The sequence below is a fragment of the Podarcis vaucheri genome (assembly GCF_965113315.1).
Source record: "Podarcis vaucheri genome assembly, chromosome: 4".
Classification (NCBI taxonomy): Eukaryota; Metazoa; Chordata; class Lepidosauria; order Squamata; family Lacertidae; genus Podarcis; species Podarcis vaucheri.
Window position 1 is genome coordinate 44,176,096 of NC_138762.1, and position 25,258 is coordinate 44,201,353.

The window sequence follows — 25,258 nt, forward strand, 5'->3', positions numbered from 1 at the left end:
TGTGACCCAATACAGTTATTGGAAGTGGTAAAAGAGTCTCATGTGGCATGAGAGTATTGGCGACTAAATACTGACCTACAAGTGGCGATATTTGAAAAAGCTGCTTAGCTACATCCTGCAATTGTTGGTATCTTGAATGCTCCAGTTGGAACCAGCCTAAAGGGTAGAAAGAGCCCACCTTTGACTCCTAGCTGCAGCAGCAACTGCTATATTTGCCAAGTATTACATGTAAGCACCGACTGCACAATGTAACAGGTATTTTCTTCTTTATTATCTACATATTGATCCATTTCCCGAACCGGAGACACTGCAGGCAAACGTGATAGCTGCAATAACTTCTTTCCTAACAGCGACACCTTCCCCCCTGCCTTTGTTCTGCTCCGTGAGGTCTTACAAATAATGGCAATATAATTCTTCTGCACTCGGCAACCACTATGAAATGGACCATATAAATCAATTGTCAGCACTGTGACTCGCAAGTTAAGAAGCTCCCGGCTCCAAGTCCCACATCAGAACATCCAATTTGGACAAAGTGGCTTAAGGATAGTGCCGCACAGATGTAAGAAGTCCTTCGGTTGACAGTTTACGCCGAGGTCCTTTTCTGTGGCTATTGTCCTTTTGCAAAAGCAGATTTATGACACTATTTGGAGTATGGAATTAGTGAAGCGCCAGCCGATTCCATCCCACCCGCTCCCGCCTGACTTGTACCTTAATAGATTGGAACTAGGGCGGCAACTGCTGCATCAGAAGAGGCAGTTGCTGCAGTTCTAGCAAAGTGTTTGGACTTAACTTAGCACTGGACATATATTTACATACAACAAAATTGCAGTGCTTTCCCCTAATATGGTTTGAACGTAGCTTTGCTCTGGACAATCAAAATCAAATGATATATGGATCCCAGAAATACACTTCATGAGAAAGAGAGTAGATAACTAAGATGGTCATGAAAGCGACCCATTCTACCTGGTTGTGTTACTCTCCAGTATGACCTCAGTCAAGCCTCAGTGAGTGAATCACATATTTTCCCCAGGTGGTAGACTCTAATGAGTTATACACAAACAAGAGTTTGTAAACTCAAGAGTTGCTTTTGCAGAATCTGACTCTGTGATGCTGAATGTCCCCGAGAGTGATTATTTTACAAAAATCTAAATGAAGCCGTTCAGGGAGTGTAATTTGAAGTGTTTTTCCTTTGGTTGCAGTATTTGATTTCTTTCTCTGAATATTCTGGGCATGTGAAATGCCAAGCAGGCCACAGTAATGTCACATTAATGTAGTGCGGCATGTTGGTGTCATCCATCAGATCTTACAGCTGGCACATTAAATTATGTCTTTTGTAGGCATTGCTTCAACAGGTCCCAATGCCACTGGTTGTAAGATGCAGAACTGCATAATGATAGGCAGCTAAAGACAGCATCTTTTTTTTTAATGGGAGATGGCTTAACTTGCAAAGTTAGAGCATGACCCAGGTCGCAATGCTACATGGAAGTGCAAGGGGAGTTGTATTTGCAAACACTTGCCATGTTTCTTAAGTGTGTGTTGGTGGTGGTGATCATCCTAAAGGACTGGTAAAAGAGTGCCATTGTAAGTCCCAGGACTTATCTACACTTATGCTTTCCAAGTACAGATCCACACTTTAAAGTTACGCGTACAACCACTCTTTTATTGCCCCGGAGCTTTCCCTGAGGAAACCTGCTCTTTGTCACCAAATCTGAGCAAGTGGCAATCCACTGAAAACCTGAATGGGCATTGGTTGGTCTTCAGCTTTAAAGAGTGGATTTTCACAGGAAATGCACTGGGGTGCAAAAAGAGTGCTCATAGAGCTTTAAATCACAGAGTTGTGCCTGAAAAGCATGGGGCAAAAGGTACGTAAGCATGGAGAAGCCTCCAGACCTCAGTAGGCTCAATGATACCTGTCCAGGAATGAAGCAGCATAGATGGATGTCTGCAGGAGAGAGAAATGGTGTGTGGGATATCCATACTTTCCAGGTTGGTATGTACCTAGAATGCTTATTCAGGTACAGTGGTACCTCAGGTTAAGTACTTAATTCGTTCTGGAGGTCCGTTCTTAACCTGAAACTGTTCTTAACCTGAAGCACCACTTTAGCTAATGGGGCCTCCTGCTGCTGCCGTGCTGCCGGAGCCCGATTTCTGTTCTCATCCTGAAGCAAAGTTCTTAACCTGAAGCGCTATTTCTGGGTTAGCGGAGTCTTTAACCTGAAGCGTATGTAACCTGAAGCGTATGTAACCTGAGGTACCACTGTATTCCTAAATCTCCCACATGATGATGAAGAGCAAGAACTAATGTGTTATCTTGTCCCCATTGCTCTTCCTGATTTTCCAGGGTTCTGAATCACACAGTAGCCTACATGTGTACAGCAGGATCCCTACTGCAAAAGTTATTCCTCCAACTCATGAGGAATTTAAAACAGGTTGTTGTGGAGCTTATTAAAAAATGCAGAGTGTCTTTCCTGGCAGTTTCTCAAAAATAATGCAGCAGTTAGAACTGATGCACAAGAGTGTAGTGCCTTGCAATCAGGAGTGTTTTTATGGGTTGGACAATGGGGCTGAACCCCAGATTTTCTATGTAAGATTCCAGATCTCCTGCCCTAATCCTCTTTAACCCTTTTACTTATGGGTGTGCTGCAAAATGGAGGACTGGTGGGACCTCAGCTACCTGCCAATTGCATTTATCCAGAGCACTCCATGCATTTATGAAGATTTGTGTTGTGGGCTTGTGCACCAGGTCCTTTGAGTGATACCCCGACTGCAGTCGTCAAAGGTTCAGTCTCTGTTCGTGGCAGTTAAGTTTTATGAATAAAAATAAATAAATAAATAATTGATAATTCACCTCAAATAGGAAAATGTCATAGACTAACAAGACAACGAAAAAAACTTCTCATTGAGCAGAGCACTCAACTTTGGCCCTTACTAGAAGGTTCTCAAATGGCTTTTGCTTCTAGTTTGCGAAAACAGGCTCTGCAAAGCATTTTATGTCTTGGGGAAAGAATTCAAAGGGTTCTATCTGAAGATAGTCTTGCCATCCTTCAAAGCTGCTTTAGACAATTAATTCTGTGGGCCAGATCATTTTGTATGCATATGTGAGTTGATGTAGTTTCTAGGGGGTTGTGGTGAACTTCCAGTCAAAGTTGCAGTAAATGCTTATGAAGTTTTTTCCTTGAAGAAACTTGTCACAATCTGACCTTTATATGCCTTTTGAAGCTTTTTATTCCAACAGAATTCTTAATGGTTTATTTAATTCAATGCCTGCCTTAGGGAGTGCCATTACTGTGTTGTATTTTGTTAATATTTTCAGATTTAGTGGTTGAATCCTATGCTTACTTATTTTCTTTACTTTGAGGCAAGTCCCTCTCTGTCCATCGTATCATTATTTTGTTGGTTCCTTTTCTGTTGAATTTTAGCTAACACTTTTGGGAATTTATCACTGTACCCTTGCTTTATCTGCTGTTTTGCTTCTTTCTGGAATGTCTGGTTGCTATTTTAAATAAATATGCAGGATGGCAGACTCAGTTAAGAAATGGAGAGTATAATAATTTAAAGTATAATGGTAATAGTCTGGCATCGCAAGGTCATATTTCAGTCAGACTATGACAAGCTGAGTAGTGCAGCACTGATTTGACCTCTTTGGTACACACTGAAAGCCCACCCCCAAGATACAACATGGCACTGTTTTGGCTTCATTATGAGAATCAACCCTGGGAGAGGGAGAAGATGTGAATTGACCATGTCCCTGGAGTCCTTGTGGTAAGGGAAACAACCCACACAAGTCTTGGAAGTTCAGTGGTACCTTAGAGGGAAGAAATCATGTTATGAGTTGGGTTCAATACATCACTTCCATTTGAGATAATCCAGGCTGAATGGTTTCTTACATAACTCAGAGAACACACTTCCTTAATGAGAGAAGCTTCACTTCAGTTGCTGACACGTATGGAAGTGGAATGGTCGTACCCTGAATTAAAAAGTCTGTTTTCCATTTTCATTATGTATTTTATAAGCTAAATCCTTCCATTTTTAATAGATGAAAGATGAATTTGTTTTGTAAAACAGCTTCAGGTTTTAATATCCAAAGGAGTCACTAGATTAGTGAGTAACTGCATTGGAAATGACTTGTGCATCATCTTAGTTTCAAGTGACGCTGACCTTTCCTTGGGATATTTCCTGTACTCCCAGCTGCATGTTACAGCATGCAATCAGGAGCGCACAAAGCTACTTTTTGGATGAGCCCCAAGTATACAATGTGATGATCAATTCACGTAAAAGTTAAGTGTTCCTATCTGAATAGGTCTATGCATGTAGTTAGCTTCTTTCCAATAAATATGACCAAAGGTTACATCTTAGTGTGTGGACAACATTCACTGTGAGATGGTAATGATACAAAACAGAGATAGTCAATATGTAGGTGTTTCAATGCTTTCCTTGAACAGAGCTAGTGTTATTAGAAATCATGTATATGTAAATATTAGAGATGTACTCCAGAAAAAGGTTGGTGGACCTGGATTTCACTCTCTCTTTCTGTGTGCCCAGATTTCCACCTAACATCTGCCAAATCCATCTTGGTTCTCTCATACTGAGAAGACATGGGAGATTACAGGGCTGGGCTTAGACTTCTAGGACTGCTGTGGTCACGGCACCTATTGGTGCTGGAGCTCTTTTTGCAGCCTACCATATCCCTGAAATTTTCTGGATGCCCACTGGAACCCTCTAGATTCTAATGAAATCTCCAACACAGTGTGGCACAATTCTACTACCATGAGCAGAACTGCGAATCCATTCCCCCCACAAAAAAAACCAGTCGGCCACAGAGTACTTTTTCTTTTCACAGAGACGTCTTGCATTGGATAAGTTTCTGGAATGCCTTCTTGAAATCTTCATTAAAGATTGTGTAAATCAGGGGGTTAACAAGAGAATTAATATATCCCAACCATGTCAGAAAATTATTCATTTCTTCAGAAATCTGACATCTTTCACAGGTATTAACAACCACCTCCTTCACAAAGAAGGGGAGCCAGCAGATCACAAAGGCACCCAAAATTAAGCCAAGGGTAGTTGCTGCCTTTCTCTCTCTCGTGGTAGAAATCCGTTGTCTCTTCCATCCCTTTTCATTCTTGGACTCAGAATTGGGGCTTCGCAGGGAGATATGCATTCTGTCCAAATCTCCTGAACGATTAGATGCTTTCCCTTTTGTGCATGATGCTGAGGAAGCTGGCTGGCAGCTTTTCTCAGCTCCTTCCAGGAGACCCTGTCCATTCGCCTCCTCTTTGAGAACACGACTCACGCTCCTCCTGTGAAAAGTCTTAGCTGCCTTGTATATTTTGTAGTAAAGGATCAGAATCAATGCCAGCGGGATATAAAAGGCTCCAAACGTGGAGTAGATGGTAAAAACGATATGGTCGTGCTTAATGATGCACTCGTCATCTCTGCTGGCAGCCTGGTGCCGCCAAAACAACGGTGGCATTGAAATGAAGACAGAAATGACCCACATGACGGCAATCATGATGCCTGCCCGCTTAGGGGTTCGCTTCCTGGCATACTCCACAGCATCTGTGATTGCTCGGTAGCGATCCAAAGCGATGGCTGAGAGATGCAAGATGGAACAGGTGCAGCAGGTAATGTCAACGCTGAGCCAAAGGTCGCACATCACCTGGCCCATGATCCAGGTCTCTTTGACAATGTAGACGATGCTGAAGGGCATGACTAGGATGGCAACCAGAAAATCAGTGACTGCCAAGGAGCAAATTAAATAATTGGCAGGGTGGTGGAGCTTTCGGGTCACAATTATGGCAGTCATCACTAGAGAGTTGATGATAGTTGTCATCACTGCTAGCACAGAAAGTGTAAGAGAAACCAGAATCTTCGGTGTTACTTTCTTAAGTAGTTTTTCTGATGTGTCATTTTGTTCCAATGTATAATTTTGTTCAGTAAAGTTCAGGAAATCCATGATTGCCTTCCAGGCGATTTTTATCTAACAAATATACCTGTAGAGAAGTAAAAACAGTTTAGGAAACAGCAACTTGATATCCCAGAAATCTCACAATACACAACAGATTTCAATATTCTCCCTTACTTTTCCCTGTAGTATTTTCCATGCCACATGTTTTTGTCCCAGTCGTAGAAATGAGAAAATTGATTGGAATAACCAATCCCATAAAGGTAAAGGTAAAGGGACCCCTGACCATTAGGTCTAGTCGTGACCGACTCTGGGGTTGTGGCACTCATCTCGCTTTATTGGTCGAGGGAGCCGGCATACAGCGTCCAGGTCATGTGGCCAGCATGACTAAGCTGCTTTTGGCGAACCAGAGCAGCGCACAGAAATGCCGTTTACCTTCCCACTGGAGTGGTGCCTATTTATCTACTTGCACTTTGACGTGCTTTTGAACTGCTAGGTTTGCAGGAGCAGGGACCGAGCAACGGGAGCTCACCCCGTCGTGGGGATTCGAACCGCTGACCTTCTGATCAGCAAGTCCTAGGCTCTGTGGTTTAACCCACAGCGCCACCCACATCCCTAACCAATCCCATATGGCTTCCTAAATCCTTACTGCAGTCACCACTTCCTTCTTCATTTATTTGGGGCGTGTGCAAGGATGAAAAGACGTGGATAACCTAATCAAAGGGAGGATTTCAGCTAATCATACCAATCCTTTTGGATGACATCTAGATTGATAGCAGCATGTTGAGGTGACCACAAATGGTTCAAGACTGAGAAAAACTATATTTTTGTGCTACATGTGCAGTATACATTTAAAGCAACCCCACCACAAAAGGAATCTGCAGTTTGTCCCTCACGGAGCTCTATTTCGCCGCACCTTTGACAAACTATACTTCACTACTCTAGTAGCCACAATTTTATAGCAGGGATAAGTAACGACTACAGTACTGGATTATATATAAAAAGTCATGTGCCAGAGTGAGTAATATAAAAGATGTGAGCTCTGTAGCTGACACTTCAAAAAATATATGCTTTGAAAAGTATTTTTTTCTGTGGACAACAGAAGCATATCTGCCTACACTAGAAGAGATTGGATCAATCAGAAGTGAAGCATGACATGGTAGATTTTCTGCACTAGCAAGGTGGAAAGCATGTCTAGTCATTTCTGTCCTATTCTCCCCCCCCCAAAAAAAAATAGACTAGGAAGAGTTCAAGGCTGTTGTTGCTTCTTTCTCTTTTAAGAAAGAGTCAGTAATGAGAAAACCCCAGGTCACTCTATAAATAATTACTTTCCTCTTTTCTGTTCTTCCTGCTTTTCAGTAGCAGGTTTTCTTTCTTGGACTCAGTCCTTTGGAAAAACGAGTCAAAACTAAAGGTATAGAAACTGCTACGCTTTCTAATTGCACTGACGCCAATTAAAACAACAACAACCACATAGCAGAATCCCTATTTAAGTTAAGGGAGCAGGGGGAAGATAACCAGCAAATAACCAAGAAAATAGTGGGATTAGTGCTTGCATCCCTGACTACTTTCACTTGGTGTGTTTTTCATCTTTCACAAAAAGGGGTTAATGCACAGGAGATTGTTCACACAGCACAGCTTTTTGACATGTGAAATGTGCTCATTAATTGATTCAGCTAAACATTTGGCTGCTTTTGCTTAAGCAATGCCTCATTCAGTTTGCTCTACAAAAATGCTATGATTTTTAATTTTTTTTTAAAAGGAATATACCTACCTGGATGTGCCTTTACTGAAAAATGGATTTCAACATATTGGGGGGGGGGGAGGTTTATCAGCAGGAATTACCGATGACAGAGAAATTGGGCCTCTGTGTTCAGAGGCAAGATCACTCTGTAAGCAGATACTGAAGATGAGTAACAGGGTGAGGGGTTTGCCTTCAGAGGGAAATGGCTGGCTACTCATCAGATACAAGGTAGGCCAGGTGATGGACCTGTATTCTAATCTAACAGGACTCTTTTTTATCTTCTTAATGTTTTCTAATCATCCCACTTTGCTCTGTCAGTGCTGTTGTTTTGCAAACTGAAGGACTGCTGTGGTTTCCCTCCCAGTTAAATATGAAAGGAGCTTTATGTCCATAGCTCTGTATGCTACTGCCTCTTGCTGTGGTGATGATGTAGTGAAAATGCCAGGGTTAGTGACCTACAGATCCCATACTAGACAGTTGGAAAAATATTATAAGGTGGGCAATTTATGCAGTGAGAACTACTCTGTATCTATCTCTTTGCAATATTTTGACTTTTTACAAATATTCAAGGAAAATTTGACATATTTTTTCCCCTGGGCTTTGCTAGCTGAGCTGCCTCCATACAGAACCAATGCGCTGGCCATCTGTCAATCATGGCCCACAAGGGATGGGGCAGATCAGGATCTAGCCTGATTTAATAAGCATTATTTGGAAAACTTTGAGATTTAATACAAAAGCCTTCCAATAACATGCATAGTTCTTTCTTCTTTCATAAACTAAATCCGTGGACTGGAGCTGTACTGCAGTTTCTTGGATTTGTATCAGCTAAAGGGCAACCTCATCTGTAGATAAGCACAATGAAACTAATTTAGATCACACAACTGAACGGCATCTCACTGGAATATTTACCCTCGTAGCTTTGCAGAACTGTGCCAGCGATGGCCTTCTGGGTATATGCACCAAAAATAACTATAAAGCCGCATGCAGTTATCAACCAAACATATGTCAATCTACTAAGAATTGGGAAGGGGGGGGCAGAGAGAGAAAAGCTGTAACCCCACAGCCTGACTTGGCCGGCCAGTCAAGTGTTGTGATAAACAAGCACCGTACTTGGGTTCACAGAGACTGTGGGCGTAATCCCATCTCATTTCAGTTAATAGTTCTGGATAGCTCTCAAACTGGGTAAAGAAATCTTAGCAGTCCATTGGCAATTCAGTGTCAGCGTTCAGAGTCTCCAGCCACTTTTTGAAGTGGCTGCACGCACAGAGTGATCTGTATGCTTTTGGCAACGTGTGATGTGCAGTGTGTCTAAGGAGCTCTTTGGGGCATTTATTTCCCCTCTCTATTTGCTGATCCATAAAATGTTTAGGTGCAAATCAGGCTGCTATTGTGCAGAGACAGGATTCTGAAGGCTCCTGCCACACTGAGAGAGCACATATATTAGTGTAAAAACTGGGAAACTGCTTGGGGGAAAAGGTGCACATTAAGTAAAATTGCATACTTAAAAGTGCTGGTGAATTTTCATGAGAAAGTAAAAAAAGAATAATATTGCCAACTGATGCGGGAATGTGGCAAAGTCAACTTAAGACGGAAAAGAAATAAGAAACTGAAGTTGACAGATTCATTCATCTTTAGGCTAGACCTGTTTCTTATTTCTATCTGCCACTTCCTGTCATCTGCTCTCTGTTAGAATTCCTGCTCCATAATTGCAGTCATGGGATTGTTGTCTTTCGCATGACGGTATATGTTTTGACTCCACAGAGTGGGAAGTGACAGAGACAGGATGTTGTGTTACTGTGTTCCGTGAAGTGGGACGGTTGCCTTTTGTTCTTTCTCTTTGCTGTCTGATGCTAGAGAGAGGGGGAGCCATGTTGCAGTGCTCCATGTGTGTTTATATGTAAATCAAGTAGATTAGCCAAAATGCTGAGTTGCTGGGGTTCTGTTACGCAAACTACGCAGACGCTGCGGATCCCTAAGTGTGCCGGTGTCTGTTGGCATTGGTCGCTGTGATGTTCTGGCAGAAGAAAGCTTTTGAAGCTCCCGAACGATTGGCCAGGAGGGAGAGAACATGCCATTCGGGCATGTGTCTCTACCAGGGTCCTACTTGAGTGTAGGACGAGCTCCTGACACTCTCACCATCTTACCACTCTTTTCTACCCTCCTCAATGCACCATTCACAAAATGCATTATAACTAACATAACTAAAACATAAAATAGAAGAGTGACTAGCTTTTTCCAACAATGTTGCTCAGCCTACACTTGCCTACCCACAGGGCCCTGCTTCTTGCTCTCTGCAAATGGAAGGAATGACCACAGTTTCAGAGAGATAACAATCAAGTTACTCTCACAAAGACTGACAAACACAGCTTTATTAAACAAAGGTTAGAGATCAAACCTTTTCCTGAAGCTCCATACATCAAGGTACACGTCAAAAAAGTCTATGCAATACAATCCAGTTCCAGTCTTAAGGTGATGGTTTGCTTTGAGTTTTCTCCATGTCCAGCCAGCCTCTATTTTGGAAGGCTTGTGATTGCTTCTTATTTGCCATTCTGTAACAAAAAGGAGAAAAGAGTTCTTAGGGCAACATCTATAAGAATCCTGGGTCTCCTCATATTTTTCTCAGTGCACCACACCATTTTAGGCAACAGCAATACCATACAAAGAGTCTATGGCAAATGAATTTTAAATTATGACTCCAGATCAACACTCTGCCCTCTGGTGGGCTGGTCTAGAGGACTGAAAGAGGAGACTATTGCCAATATGCAAGCAATAGTGTGCTGAAGCCTGAGGACCAACCAGGCTGAGAAAATAAAATGCATGAACATGTGCAGAATGCCCCTTTTTGCCAATGTTATCTCAGGGCTGCACACATCTTGGATCTAAAGGAGATTTTTTTTTAAAGGTCTCTGGGCTGCACTCTCCCATGTTTAAAAAAGGAGACCTGGTCATTCCTGGCCTCTTCCTCAATGCTCTATTCACAAAATGCAATATAAATAACATAACTTAAAAATAAAATAAAGTAGTGACTAGCTTTTTCCAACAATGCTGCTCAGCACTCTCCTAAAAAGTTCCCTCACTGGTCAAATCAATATTAATAAAAAGGGGTGAGGGAAGCTACTTGTTCGGAGAGGCAAGGGAGCTGCCTAATTTTTTAGCAGACTGTGGCTCTGCAGCTTAATAGGTGGCTCTCCAAAGAAACATATGTGGGCATGCTCAGAAACTGAGGAATGATTCTGATTTGGCTTCTCAGGACTTTAAAGCCTTTCCTCCTGGCCACCATATTCTGCACAAAAGGGCCTAAAGCCTTGAATTTCCTTAAAGTAACAAGCCTAATTAAACCATATTGGTTGCATAGCCAGAGATTTTGCTGGTAACTCATTCTAAATCACAGGGTCTACGCTAGAGGAAAATCCAAACAGCATCTAAATTTGTATCTTGTTTTCCACAAATGCAAACAGGGGCTAAGCAGAATCGAAAGGGCAGGACTGGTGTGTGTGTGATTTTGGGGTTACTGGTGGGAATCCATGAGGACTAGGGTGGGGAATTCTCCTTGCACTTGTGTGTGTGTGTGTGTGTGTGTGTGTGTATATATATATATATATGCTTTCGTAGATTTTCACGGGTACAGGAATGCAGGTTTTGGTGTCTTCGGGTGTCTTCCCGTGTAAGAGTCGGGGTGTCTGTGCGACGTTTCGACGAGGTCTCACTCGTCATCTTCAGGCTGGTGCTTTCGGCTTCTTGTTACTGGAACAGAGCAGAGTCTGGTGTTTGAGTTCCTATAAATACTGTTGAGGGGTGTGGTGTATAGCCTCCAACGTTCTGGAACTTCCTCTCTGCCCAGAACGTTGGAGGCTATACACCACACCCCTCAACAGTATTTATAGGAACTCAAACACCAGACTCTGCTCTGTTCCAGTAACAAGAAGCCGAAAGCACCAGCCCGAAGATGACGAGTGAGACCTCGTCGAAACGTCGCACAGACACCCCGACTCTTACACGGGAAGACACCCGAAGACACCAAAACCTGCATATATATATATATATATATATATATATATATATATATTTGCTTTCGTAGATTTTCACGGGTACAGGAATGCAGGTTTTGGTGTCTTCGGGTGTCTTCCCGTGTAAGAGTCGGGGTGTCTGGGCGACGTTTCGACGAGGTCTCACTCGTCATCTTCAAGCTGGTGCTTTCGGCTTCTTGTTACTGGAACAGAGCAGAATCTGGTGTTTGAGTTCCTATAAATACTGTTGAGGGGTGTGGTGTATAGCCTCCAACATTCTGGGCAGAGAGGAAGTTCCTAGATCTAGGAACTTCCTCTCTGCCCAGAATGTTGGAGGCTATACACCACACCCCTCAACAGTATTTATAGGAACTCAAACACCAGATTCTGCTCTGTTCCAGTAACAAGAAGCCGAAAGCACCAGCTTGAAGATGACGAGTGAGACCTCGTCGAAACGTCGCCCAGACACCCCGACTCTTACACGGGAAGACACCCGAAGACACCAAAACCTGCATATATATATATATATATATATATATATATATATGCTTTCGTAGATTTTCACGGGTACAGGAATGCAGGTTTTGGTGTCTTCGGGTGTCTTCCCGTGTAAGAGTCGGGGTGTCTGGGCGACGTTTCGACGAGGTCTCACTCGTCATCTTCAGGCTGGTGCTTTCGGCTTCTTGTTACTGGAACAGAGCAGAATCTGGTGTTTGAGTTCCTATAAATACTGTTGAGGGGTGTGGTGTATAGCCTCCAACGTTCTGGGCAGAGAGGAAGTTCCTAGATTAGTGTGCCTTTTCTTCTTTTGTTCCTTAATTACTTGAGGGATATCTTGAGTGATATCATGAGTGATATTCTGAATACCACTGGGTGGGTCATTAAGTGTAGATTAGTTGCTAAAGCTTTCGTGTCTTGACCTCTTGAGCTTGTGAAGAGTTTTTCTGAGAAGATGGCTGTGCTGCATTTAGTTGTGCTCTGGCTTGGCTTCGTGTATAGGGGCGAGCTGTGATTTTGTGCCTTGTGCCAGCCAGATCTGTGTAGGGATTGCAGGGGGGTGCAGCATCCGGAGGTGCCACTATAGTTTGGCTACTGGATGGAGTCTGTAATATGTCTGTGGAGAGGGTCTGGGTTTGGGTCTGGTGTGGTTGATTGGTGACGGCGTTCTGTGTGCCTCTGGTTCTGGTGTCGGTTTTTGTGGGGAGGGCCAGACCCTCTCCACAGACATATTACAGACTCCATCCAGTAGCCAAACTATAGTGGCACCTCCGGATGCTGCACCCCCCTGCAATCCCTACACAGATCTGGCTGGCACAAGGCACAAAATCACAGCTCGCCCCTATACACGAAGCCAAGCCAGAGCACAACTAAATGCAGCACAGCCATCTTCTCAGAAAAACTCTTCACAAGCTCAAGAGGTCAAGACACGAAAGCTTTAGCAACTAATCTACACTTAATGACCCACCCAGTGGTATTCAGAATATCACTCATGATATCACTCAAGATATCCCTCAAGTAATTAAGGAACAAAAGAAGAAAAGGCACACTAATCTAGGAACTTCCTCTCTGCCCAGAACGTTGGAGGCTATACACCACACCCCTCAACAGTATTTATAGGAACTCAAACACCAGATTCTGCTCTGTTCCAGTAACAAGAAGCCGAAAGCACCAGCCTGAAGATGACGAGTGAGACCTCGTCGAAACGTCGCCCAGACACCCCGACTCTTACACGGGAAGACACCCGAAGACACCAAAACCTGCATATATATATATATATATATATATATATATATATATATATATATTAAAAATCCAGCTCTGGACTTAATTGACTTTACTGGATGACCTGATTTTACATGGTGATGTGTATTACTTCACTTACTTCAAAATGGGATAAGCAACCCCTGCTGTGTTTAAGGGTCCTCTTGCCCATTCTGTAGGATGGGGTCCTGGACTTCTGTCTCAAAGCCCTGCCACAATACTACTGCGGATGGGCTCTTGCTTTCTGTGTGCAGCTGGATGTCAAGAGGAAGCTGTGCTCATATACTACCTATTCTACAAGTACAACATCCTTCAATACTCAGAAGAATGTAATGGAGTCTGGTGGGGAGGGAGTGGAGGGGAGAGATCTGTGTCTAAGATCCCTTCAGCTTTTTCTTTTGTGCTTTACAAATGTGAGAAAGAAAAAAAATGTTTCTGTCTGAACTTTTGAAAAATAAGGCAGTTTAAGCAATTCAAGTGGCAGAAAATTGAACTCCTTTACTTTTTTGACAGTAATTTAGCAAGTGGCATATAAAAAAATGCAGACTCTGTGAATCCCTGCATTTTCCACTTCAGAATGAGCAAACTGCATCGACTGAAAGACATTTTATTTGTGCTGTTTTCTCCCCAGGATAGTTTTACTGAAATAAAGCTGCTCTCATAAGTGTTTCACTGAATCAGAAGCAAATGATGGTATGCAGGTGTTTGCCTGCAGATGATATTCTGTACAAAATAAAAAACTGAAGGTTTCTTGTTTATACTTGCTGTTTTGAGACAATGCCAAAAATTAACATTTCAAGTCAGTCCCATCCACCTTTTCTTGTCTGAGCATTATGAGGCACTCAGATTGATTATACAATCACATATGTCTTCTAAAGTAATAGGACCAACTTTTTAAAATGATCACAGATGATGCTTTTTTCCATAATTGTTTTGTACTTTTTGTTTATCCCTAACTTCATTTTTAAATGGCTCAATATATTTCTCTTGGCTTACTCTTATTCTGGGGTATAGTTTGCTGTGTTCCTATAGGCATTTTAAAAGCATTAATTCTATCAATACACCCAAACCATCAATTGCTGATTAGCAAGAGCACAAACTTTCGTTATTTAGGTTAAAAGGATATGTCAGCACATATTTGTTAACTCTGTTTCCAAGCTCTATTGTTTAAAGCTTGTGTAGTCTCAATATGCTGACTGAGATGTGTGCATCGGTATGTGAAATTACTCTAGCTATTCTAGATCAGTTCGGATTAGGTATAAGAATGTGGGATAAAGAAAAGGATCAAAAGTGAACCAAGATAATTCCATTCCTCGTGCTTTGTGTCTACACACCCTGCTGATTCCTTGGTCTGTGTCAGAGAAGGGGAAACTGTGGCCCTTCAGATGTTGTTGGACTCCAACTCTCATTGGCCCCAGGTGACATGATCAATGTTTTGATTGTGACTATTCTTCCACTCACTCTTCTGTTGTGAGGGAGCATCACTGTAATGGCAGACTCCTCCCCATGTATGTTCATTAGAATGGGTCAGTGGTATCTGGTGTCCATTATGATTAGTAGGGTGGAAGGCAGGAAGCCCAACAACTGGTGGAGCTAGAGCCACTGACAGGCAGAGCCAACCAATTCAAGTTTTGTCCTGATCCTCCTCCTTGCTGTGTTTAACAAGTACATAGAGTGCAAATTTGTGCCCCATGGCATATTATTTTGAGCATCATTTTATGCTTTGCATAGTCAGGTCTAAGGCCAATCTTTTCTTTTTTTCTTTAACTGGGAAGCGTAATGAATCATTTTGTTGGAACATCTAGTTCAGCATCCTTTTTACCACACCAACCAACCAGATTGAGAAGCCCACAGGAGGACACGAGGGTGAGAGTTCCCTCCTGTTGTTGGTCCCCAGTAACTACTAGTTGAGAGCCATTAAGCCAAGCCATTTTATTCATATGACATGTCCCTCCTCAAAATTCTCCTTAAAACATTCAAGACAGCAAGAGGGGGCTAAAAATAGTTATTTAAACATAGACTGAGGGGAGAGTCTGTGTTTATCTTCAGATGAACCTTGACAAACGCTCACTCTTAGATACGCCAACTCTCGAATTTCAGGCATTTTGATTACCAAACAAGGCCTTTTTCAACCTGCTGCACTAATTGTCATTCCTGATATGAAAATAACTGACTGTCACAAAAGCTTCTTTCTCTTGCGTAATAACTTTTGACAACCTTCTGGCATTTGACATAACGCTTACACAAGGGTGACTGACTTCAAAATGTCAATTGGTTGTTCAGAATTAATAATGAAGGACTACTTTTAATTATAGTTTCACCGGTTCAAGCCAATCTACTTGTCTAAGATAATTAATTCAATTTTAAATGGGACTGAGACATGGAAAACAGAACTCAGAACCACATTGAAAGTGCTACACAGTCTAGAGGAAAGGCAGAGCTTTAAATTCAATAAATAACAATATAAAAATTTTAACAATTATTCATAGCAACTCCAGATAATGTTTTGAATTGCCAATTATTGTGCAACAAATTATGCAAAACTGCGAGAATCTTTCTTCATTTGTAAGCACTCGGTCAAGGCAAGATTTTAACAATTTACTGTGGATTGTGTCTGTGCTTTTTATTTCTCTCTGTAGACTGTGGTAAAAAAATAAATACAGCTCCTATGTGCAGAATTTTCAGTGCAAAATAAGGGATGCATCATCAATTTGATTATTTTCTTATGGAGTTCAAAAAACGAGCATTGTCTTCCAACCAGAAGATACATTGGAGGGCAGGGGGAGACATGAAAATGAATATTGCTTTTCTACTGCAAAATGAATTGCTGCTTGAAGTCTGTGTGATCTATTATAGAATGGATGCATTTGCAAAGGTAAAATTCTAGAAGCCCAGTGCTGCTGTTTTCCAGCGACATTTTATGCCTTGCCTTTCCCTCAGGACTGCAATGAGGCGTACAAAGTGCTGTCCCCCTCCCCATTTATCCCCGCACCAACCCTGAATTGTTAGTTTGAGAGTTATTAGCCCAAAGTCACCCCATGGTCTTTATGACAGAATGGGATTTGCACCTTTGACTGGCACTCTAAGCCATCATGCTACCTGGGCTTTCAGTCTGTGAATATGAATATGGTGACCTAGGGGGAGGGGAAATGAACATGGTGGGGCTTTAGACCCCCTCTTCCCGACTAATGAAATCAGGTGTGTAGACTGGTTTGACAAGAATGGCAGATATAGGTGAGGCAACTTAGGACTGATCTAAATATTGAGCTGTACTCCCGTGTGAGAAGTTTCTTGGTGATTTTAATGGCCGCCAACAGATTTACAGCAAAGGGTAAACCAAGTTCACCATCACATTATTATCTTGAGTTCTCACCTTGTTAACTTGATTTACCCTTCACAGCAAGCCTGTCACCAAAAATAATCACCAGCCTTACCTAGAAAACTATCTCACTGGCCCAATGTGGTAGGGATGTATCCTAAAATTTATCTGCTACTTCTACTACTACTACTGTCTATGGGTAGTATACTGAATCAGAGCACTGACAATACATTTTGTTCAGGACTGTCTTGGAAGGTAGGAGGGTGGAATCTAGACACATATAAAAATGTATATTGAATTTAGGAGCAATGGAGAACTTAAGAAACAACAATGGAAAATTAGCTCCACCCAAGGTATGATGGAGAACAGCAACAACAGACAAAAGATAGACACGATACAGTACAAAGTCAGGAAGAAACACTATGGACAGAATAAGAAGAATAAAAACATACTTTGAATGGTTCACCTGTAGGATTATAAATAATTTAATGTGTTAATGAGAATGGAAGTTGTTAGAATTGCAGCTGTGGTATAAGGGTTTGTTTTTCTGACTGGTGGGTAATTGAAACTTATAAGATTATGGAACACAGAAATTATGTAAATCATCAAACCATTAACTCTAGCACGTGGGGGCACATAAATTGTATAATTTGGCATTTGAAAGATTGGCATTACTAATTATATTATAAATTGTTATTGACATAATGAGGCTTTTATTGGAGTATTGTAATTGAAACCTAATAAAAAAATATTATTAAAAAATAAAGAAAAATGTATTGAATTTGCCATAGCTCACCATTGCCATCTAGTGTCATGTTTGTATAATGCACTTTACAACACACTTAAAACATTTTATTTGCAGCTGTATGTGCTGCGCTGGTGCTGGCTCGCCAGAGCAGCTTTGTCACGCTGGCCACGTGACCCGGAAGTGTCTTCGGACAGCGCTGGCTCCCGGCCTCTTAAGTGAGATGAGCGCACAACCCTAGAGTCGGACACAACTGGCCCATACGGGCAGGGGTACCTTTATCTTTACCTAGCTGAGTCCTGGGACTTGGTCTATGCTAAACATGATGTGCTCCACTCTTGAGCTATGTCCCCACCTGAATTCAATGGGATTTATTCCCAAACAACGTGATCACAGAACTGTACAGTTGGAAGGGACTCATATTCCTGCAATGCAGATCACAGTTCTCCTTTAAAAAAAAAAAAAAGACTGTGTGTGCCGTGGTGCTTTTGACCTTGTCAGTTGCAGGTATGATCTTGTTGTAGGGGTGGAAACACCTGCTTGAATTTTGATTGCATTATGTTCTCAGCATCTTTCAGATCATGTCATGTTCCTTCTTCCACTTTGTATTTACCATGTCATCACCTAAATGTCTGCCATAGCTGTCTCCTATGAAGACTGCACTTATTTTGTGTGGAGGAGGAAGCTTCTCTTTAAAAAGAGAATTGTAACAGAGAATCTGTTATTCTAATAGAGAAGTCCTAAGTGTGTTGACTCAGAAGTGAGTCCCACTGAGTACTTAACTTCCATGTAAGTGTGTAGAGGACTTCAGCCTAAATCGGACATCTGGGTGTGCTTCAGCTGTGTTTCCTCTCAATTCCCCCACCCCCCCCAAGATCTCTGCCCATATATTTCAAAAGGAGATGCCTTTTGTGTGCTTCCTTTGTAAGCAGTGAGGCCAGAAGACATCAGCGGCACATGTAAGTGGATTGGGAAAAATATATATAGATACTGGAATCTGGGGTTAGAGCATGACTCTTCACAGCAGTAATTCTGCAACACCTGTGCAACCAGGAGGACTCTCTCAGGGACTGTGGATGCATCGGGTGTCTGTGCAACAGGTAGGCACTCCACTGCAATATCGTAATCCTCTTCAGAGGGCCATGTTGTTAACTGCTTACACTGTCTGCCTTTAAAGCACAGTATGAAGTAAAGATGGGGAAAAGATTCTAGACCAATGAATAGCTTGTCTGGGTGTACTTAAGATGTTGATAAGGGCAAAAATGTGAGGGACGAAAGTCTTAGAGCCTTGTTATAATCACTATTTGTCATTATGTACACTATGCTTTTAGGGATGCGGGTGGCGCTGTGGTCTAAACCACAGAGCCTAGGGCTTGCTGATCAGAAGGTTGGGGGTTTGAATTCCTTCGACGGGGTGAGCTCCCGTTGTTCGGTCCCTGCTCCTGCCCACCTAGCAGTTCGAAAGCATGCCAAAGTGCAGGTAGATACATAGGTACCACTGCAGCTGGAAGGTAAATGGCGTTTCCATGTGCTGCTCTGGTTCGCCAGAAGCGGCTTAGTCATGCTGATCACATGACCTGGAAGCTGTCTGTGGACAAACGCTGGCTCCCTCGGCCTATAGAGTGAGATGAGCGTCATAACCCCAGAGTCGTCTGCTACTGGACCCAATGGTCAGGGGTCCCTTTACCTTTATCTTTACCCTGTGCTCTTACAGTATATGTTGTATCTCTTTCAATCAGGATTATGGTCTTGTCTTAATGGTTCAGACTTTCAAAGTGCCTCTTGCCCATTCCTGTTCAGCGTTTTGCCTTCCCCCACCATATTTTTGTAGTGTTTTAAAATGATGGTTGCAGCTTTTGAGCTGTGTCTTCTTCTGGCGAGCCACAAGTTCTCAGTTGCCTAGCAGTTGGCTTATCCATTCCATTGTCCTTTCCTGAATTCATGTCAGTGGGCATTCTTTATAGTCCTCTGCAGACCCTCCTTCCAATAACAACGTTACAGCTGATTAAGTTCACCATTCATTATAGGCTGTCCTCCTGGGTTCTGTACAGCAAACAGAAATGGCTGCTCAACCCTCCCCGTTATTTCATATGCATTCTCTGTTGTGAAAGTGGTTAACTAAATTAGTTTTGCCTTTGCTGCAGCGGTCTACACAAGGCTGGCCTTTAATCCTTGCTTACAGCGGACAGCCATCTGTTTGAAGGAGTCCTCTATTGAAAGGGCTGCCTGATCTGAATCCATTCTAAAGATAAAAAGCCATAAGAAGTAAGAGCAGGGGCCTTGAAGTTGCCCATCAACTACTAGAGCCTCAACAGGCACACCTTTCACATGGGAACAGCCTACCACACAATGGTGAGATGCACTGTATTTATACTTACATAGTAAATTAGTGTATGAAGGTTTTATTGAAATTTGTCCTCTTTGGCCCTATTTTTTGGTGATGTGTTTCCTCTTTCTGGGGAGGTGTATAGAGGCGCCATCTTCTCAAGATGATTGAGGGGGGTCAAAGTGACGTCCTGATGTCATGCGTGTGACATTGTGAGGAGCCAGGCAGCAGAGCCAACTGCCCTCTGAACATTGAGGGAGACCAGCTCCCTCAAAAGAATAATAAAAAAAAGGGAGATCCCAAAACTGCCTTGGCACCTTGGAGCTGGCATGCATATGTGGCCACCCTGGTCTTTGCCAGAGATTGTATTGTTAGGGCAGTCACATGGGCTTGTTCTGTTCACTGGTACAAACTGAGTAGTACAAATGCTTTTGAAACCAACTCTTGAAACTCCTTGGGAAATCTTGACTTAGCCTATTGCATAGGCAGAGCCACCACCTTTTGCCTGGTGTCCTTGGAAACACTGCAGTGAAGGCGTAATAACCATGGGCAGCGTAATACGGATGACACCTCTTCCTCCTCTGCCTAAGAAGTGGAATAATTGAGCCCTAGAGGTCTGGGTAATGATTCACTTTATTAGAAGATACAGCTGAAAAAGATAAAATTAATGGGCTTGCTGTTCCATGTGAAGATCAGATGTGTTGTCTGAATTACTAAAGCACCCTCATTTCCAGAAACATTTATTCTGCTATCATTTAGTGTCAAACGTGTTATTACAATTAGCCACCATGCCAACTCCAGAAATTCAGTGATATTTATTGCCTGATTTTTCAGACTTCTGAAGTGACGAAGGGAAATAGTGAAACCACTCAACTTGTTTATTCACATCATTTTTCTTCTGCTATACCTGATAATGAATTTATTTCATCTTAAGGAAGTGTGAGACAGTTAATTTCACTTTATCGCCTAAGTTTCAATGTATCATTTGACAAAAGGTGACATGTCTATAATTCTTACTTTGATACTTCTGTGGAACAATTAATTTCAATCAAAGTCTAATATGATGCTTATTTTGCACAATATCCTTCACGATACATACAATTTATATTTATTTTCTTTCCTAGCCTCAGGTCCAAGTTAGATAGGTCACAATTTTAACACACAAAATATGTTAAGTGCAATTGGCTTTAAGAATTGCCCCCTTTTCTGATCATATCAGAACTTTTGAGCAGCGTTTCACATTGCAGATGACATCAAAAACACTCTTGAGCAGTTCCACTTGTTTCTAAAGGTATTAGAGGGGTGGTGATGAATAATCCCCCCCATACTTAAAAAATTCTCTGCATGATTCAATTATGTGCCCCCACACCCACCCACCAACAAACTCAAAATGTATATCTGAGGCCACTGTAAATAATGGCATGAACTAGTCATCAGTTTCCATAAGGAAACAGTTAACATCTAACTCTTCTTTTCAAAGGTTCCTTTCAGGCATCTTGGTTAATGAACATTCATACAGATTTATTTGCACAGAATTTCTGGGGAGATTAGACAGTGTTGACTATTTTTGATCATTCAGCATTACGGAATTCCGTGGTCCCCCCCTTCTATTAATTGCTAAATTGCTGTTTTTATACAATACTATACACGGGTGGCACTGTGGGTTAAACCACAGAGCCTAGGACTTGCCGATCAGAAGGTTGGCGATTCGAATCCCCGTGACAGGGTGAGCTCCTGTTGCTCGGTCCCTGCTCCTGCCAACCCAGCAGTTCGAAAGCACATCAAAGTACAAGTAGATAAATAGGGACCGCTCTGGTGGGAAGGTAAACGGCATTTCCGTGCGCTGCTCTGGTTCGCCAGAAGCGGCTTAGGCATGCTGGCCACATGACCTGGAAGCTGTACGCCGGCTCCCTTGGCCATTAAAGCAAGATGAGCGCCGCAACCCCCAAGTCAGTCACGACTGGACCTAATGGTCAGGGGTCCCTTATACAATACTATTCTATCGTTTTTATGTTGTATTTCTGTATATAGAAAAAATTTGAGATATTAAGTGGTTTAGAAAGGCTTTAAAATAAATGAACAAATAAATACTGATTTTATATATATATATATATATATATATATATATATATATATATATATATGCGCAGGTTTTGGTGTCTTCGGGTGTCTTCCCGTGTAAGAGTCGGGGTGTCTGTGCGACGTTTCGACGAGGTCTCACTCGTCATCTTCAGGCTGGTGCTTTCGGCTTCTTGTTACTGGAAGCCGAAAGCACCAGCCTGAAGATGACGAGTGAGACCTCGTCGAAACGTCGCACAGACACCCCGACTCTTACACGGGAAGACACCCGAAGACACCAAAACCTGCATTCCTGTACCCGTGAAAATCTACGAAAGCAAATATATATATATATATATATATATATATATATATATGCAGGTTTTGGTGTCTTCGGGTGTCTTCCCGTGTAAGAGTCGGGGTGTCTGTGCGACGTTTCGACGAGGTCTCACTCGTCATCTTCAGGCTGGTGCTTTCGGCTTCTTGTTACTGGAACAAGAAGTTCCAGTAACAAGAAGCCGAAAGCACCAGCCTGAAGATGACGAGTGAGACCTCGTCGAAACGTCGCACAGACACCCCGACTCTTACACGGGAAGACACCCGAAGACACCAAAACCTGCATTCCTGTACCCGTGAAAATCTACGAAAGCATATATATATATATATATGTTATATATATATATATATATATATATATATATATATATATATATTGCATACAGTGCTGTGTCAAGCAAGAGCCACCCCATACTTTCCACTGCATTTCACTATCACTTTCCTCGTCACAAAAAAGTCTGCTCTTTGGTGGGATATGGAGTTAGCGTAGTGGCTCTGCCCTACCTTGTGAGCCAGTTGCTCACTGCATCTCTGCCTGGCAAGCAATGAAGTGATAGCCAAGAGGAGGCGGCAGCGGTGGCAGCAATGGACTCATTGAGGGATGGTGGCCCCTGGTGGGGATCTTGCCAAAACGGCCCCCGAAACCTGGAGGCAACTTTGCAGATGCCACTTTCCACCTCGCAGATGCCACTTTATGATCTTAACCTTGTGAGATACCATTCTGTTCTTTAAAAATCTTTAATATCTATAGGCAGCAGCTACAGGAAAAGCAGGGTGAGGCAAGACTACACTGAACCTTCTCACTCAGGTTTTTAAAAAGCAAGTAGGCTGGCGTATAGGGCTTATCAGATAAAGCAGATGCTTCGTCTATAAATCAGTTTTATGTATTTCACAGGTCATTGGAGACATCGAAGGCAATTCCTGCTGTACTGGGAAACAACACCCTGCCCGGCTTACAAGATGTGATAGAGCTTAAGCTGACTGTGCCCTCCCACTTTTGTCGATCATTATCCACTTTCATTACTGTTCTTTAATGTGGAATACATTGATAGCTAAGTATAACATATGGGGGAGGTGTAGCATAGTTACAGCCTTATGATACGTTAATGATTACGAAGAACACAGTGACCACTGAATGCATCAGGGAGAACGGGAAAAGGTATTAAAAGAACCACAGTAAACTTCAAGGTTGAATGACAAAGCCATTAAGATGAAAAAGATCACAGCCAGTGGTTATGAGTCTCATGCTTTGCATTCCTTCCCCCGCCCCTGAAGTGGGTGGAATTACTGCTGCATACACCATGATTACCATTTTTAATATTGCCTACAAGTTTGCAGTGTGTATGGTGTGTAGGCATTTTGCTAGCACTAAATGACACGCGCCCCTTTCCCAAATCAAGGTACACAGTACACATGGACAACCCAGTTATTTTGGTATCTGAGGCAGAAAATCCAACATGCGCCTCTCCCACTCTTTGATGTCATCCTATGCATCTAACAGAGAACTTATCACACCCCGGGAGCTAAGCAAACTCTGGAGCGCTTGTGTTAAACAGAATGTGCGCAGTAGCAGTCAGTGGTAGCTTTGCTTTCTTGCCTTCTGGACACTGAGTGTTGCTGCCAGTTCCAGAGAGGGGCAAGACAGAGAAAGAGGGGCAAGCAGAGACAATGGCAGACCCAAGCTAATGGTTGGAAGGCAGGTGAGCAACACTGTGCTGCCCCACCAATTGCTATTGAATGTGTGGGATTACCCACAAAGAATGTACACCTGTTTCTTGAACAGGTCCTGATGTGTATTGTACAAACATTAAATATAAATAAAATTACTTATGAGGATTTTTAAAAAATAAGCATATAGTTTTCTTTAAAATATCAAAATAATAATAATACAGTCATACCTCAAGTTGAATGTGCTTCAGGTTGAGCGCGTTCGAGTTGCGCTCCACGGCAACCCGGAAGTAACGGAGCGTGTTACTTCCGGGTTTCGCCCCTTGTGCATGCGCAGACCTGCCGTCACGTCTGCCGTTCTGTTCGGGATGTGAACGGGGCTCCGGAACGGATCCCGTTCGCATCCCGAGGTACCACTGTAAGCAGATACGGTATGAGAGGACAGAATATATACAAAAGACACAATAGTGGTAATTGTATTAAGCAGAAACACATTTCAAAAGCTTTCCAAGGGTCCTCAAGGAGCTACCCTTCCCTTAAAAGGTCTTTCTGAGCTTGTCCCAAAGGAAGAGGAGGAGAGAAGCTAAGATGATGTGAAGGACTAAGGTGCGGTCATGGTGGGCGGCTAACTTGTGGTTCCCGAGATGCATTTGGGCTTGAACTCATCAGCCCCAACCAACATGGTAAGTGGTCAGGATGATGGGAATTGCCATCCAAATGTCTGGAGGATGGCAGGATAGCAACTCCTGGGCTACAGTGTCAAAAGCGTCTATTTTTCTCTGAATTGACTACAATATTTATACCTCTAAACTCATACAGTGGTACCTCGGGTTAAGTGCTTAATTTGTTCTGGAGGTCCGTACTTAACCTGAAACTGTTCTTAACCTGAAGCACCACTTTAGCTAATGGGGCCTCCTGCTGCCGCCGCGCTCCTGGAGCCAGATTTCTGTTCTTATCCTGAAGCAAAGTTCTTAACTTGAAGCACTATTTCTGGCTTAGTGGAGTGTGTAACCTGAAGCGTATGTAACCTGAAGCATATGTAACCCGAGGTACCACTGTATAGGTAAAAGTAAAGGGACCCCTTACCTTAGGTCCAGTTGTGAACGACTCTGGGGTTGTGGCGCTCATCTCGCTTTATTGGACGAGGGAGCCGGCGTACAACTTCCGAGTCATGTGGCCAGCATGTCTAAGCTGCTTCTGGTAAACCAGAGCAGCGCATGGAAATGCTGTTTACCTTCCCAGCAGAGCGGTAACTATTTATCTACTTTCACTTTGATGTGCTTTTGAATTGCTAGGTGGGGAGGAGCAGGGACCGAAGAACAGGAGCTCACCCCATTGTGGGGATTCGAACCGCCGACCTTCCGATTGGCAAGCCCTAGGCTCTGTGGT

General features: G+C 42.6%; 1 protein-coding gene across 2 annotated transcripts in view; it reads right to left on the reverse strand.

Annotated features, from left to right (window-relative positions):
- Positions 1 to 249: 249 nt before the first annotated feature.
- HTR1F (5-hydroxytryptamine receptor 1F) overlaps positions 250 to 25,258 on the reverse strand; it is a 104,095-nt gene continuing 79,086 nt past the window's right edge. For both annotated transcript variants that reach the window (XM_082220785.1, XM_082220786.1), the window contains exons 2-3: positions 10,045 to 10,198; positions 250 to 5,993 (exon numbers count right to left, since the gene is read on the reverse strand). In XM_082220785.1, the coding sequence (XP_082076911.1) occupies positions 4,835 to 5,956 (1,122 nt within the window). In that variant the 5' untranslated portion in view covers positions 5,957 to 5,993; positions 10,045 to 10,198 and the 3' untranslated portion in view covers positions 250 to 4,834. The remainder of the gene's footprint in view (positions 5,994 to 10,044; positions 10,199 to 25,258) is intronic.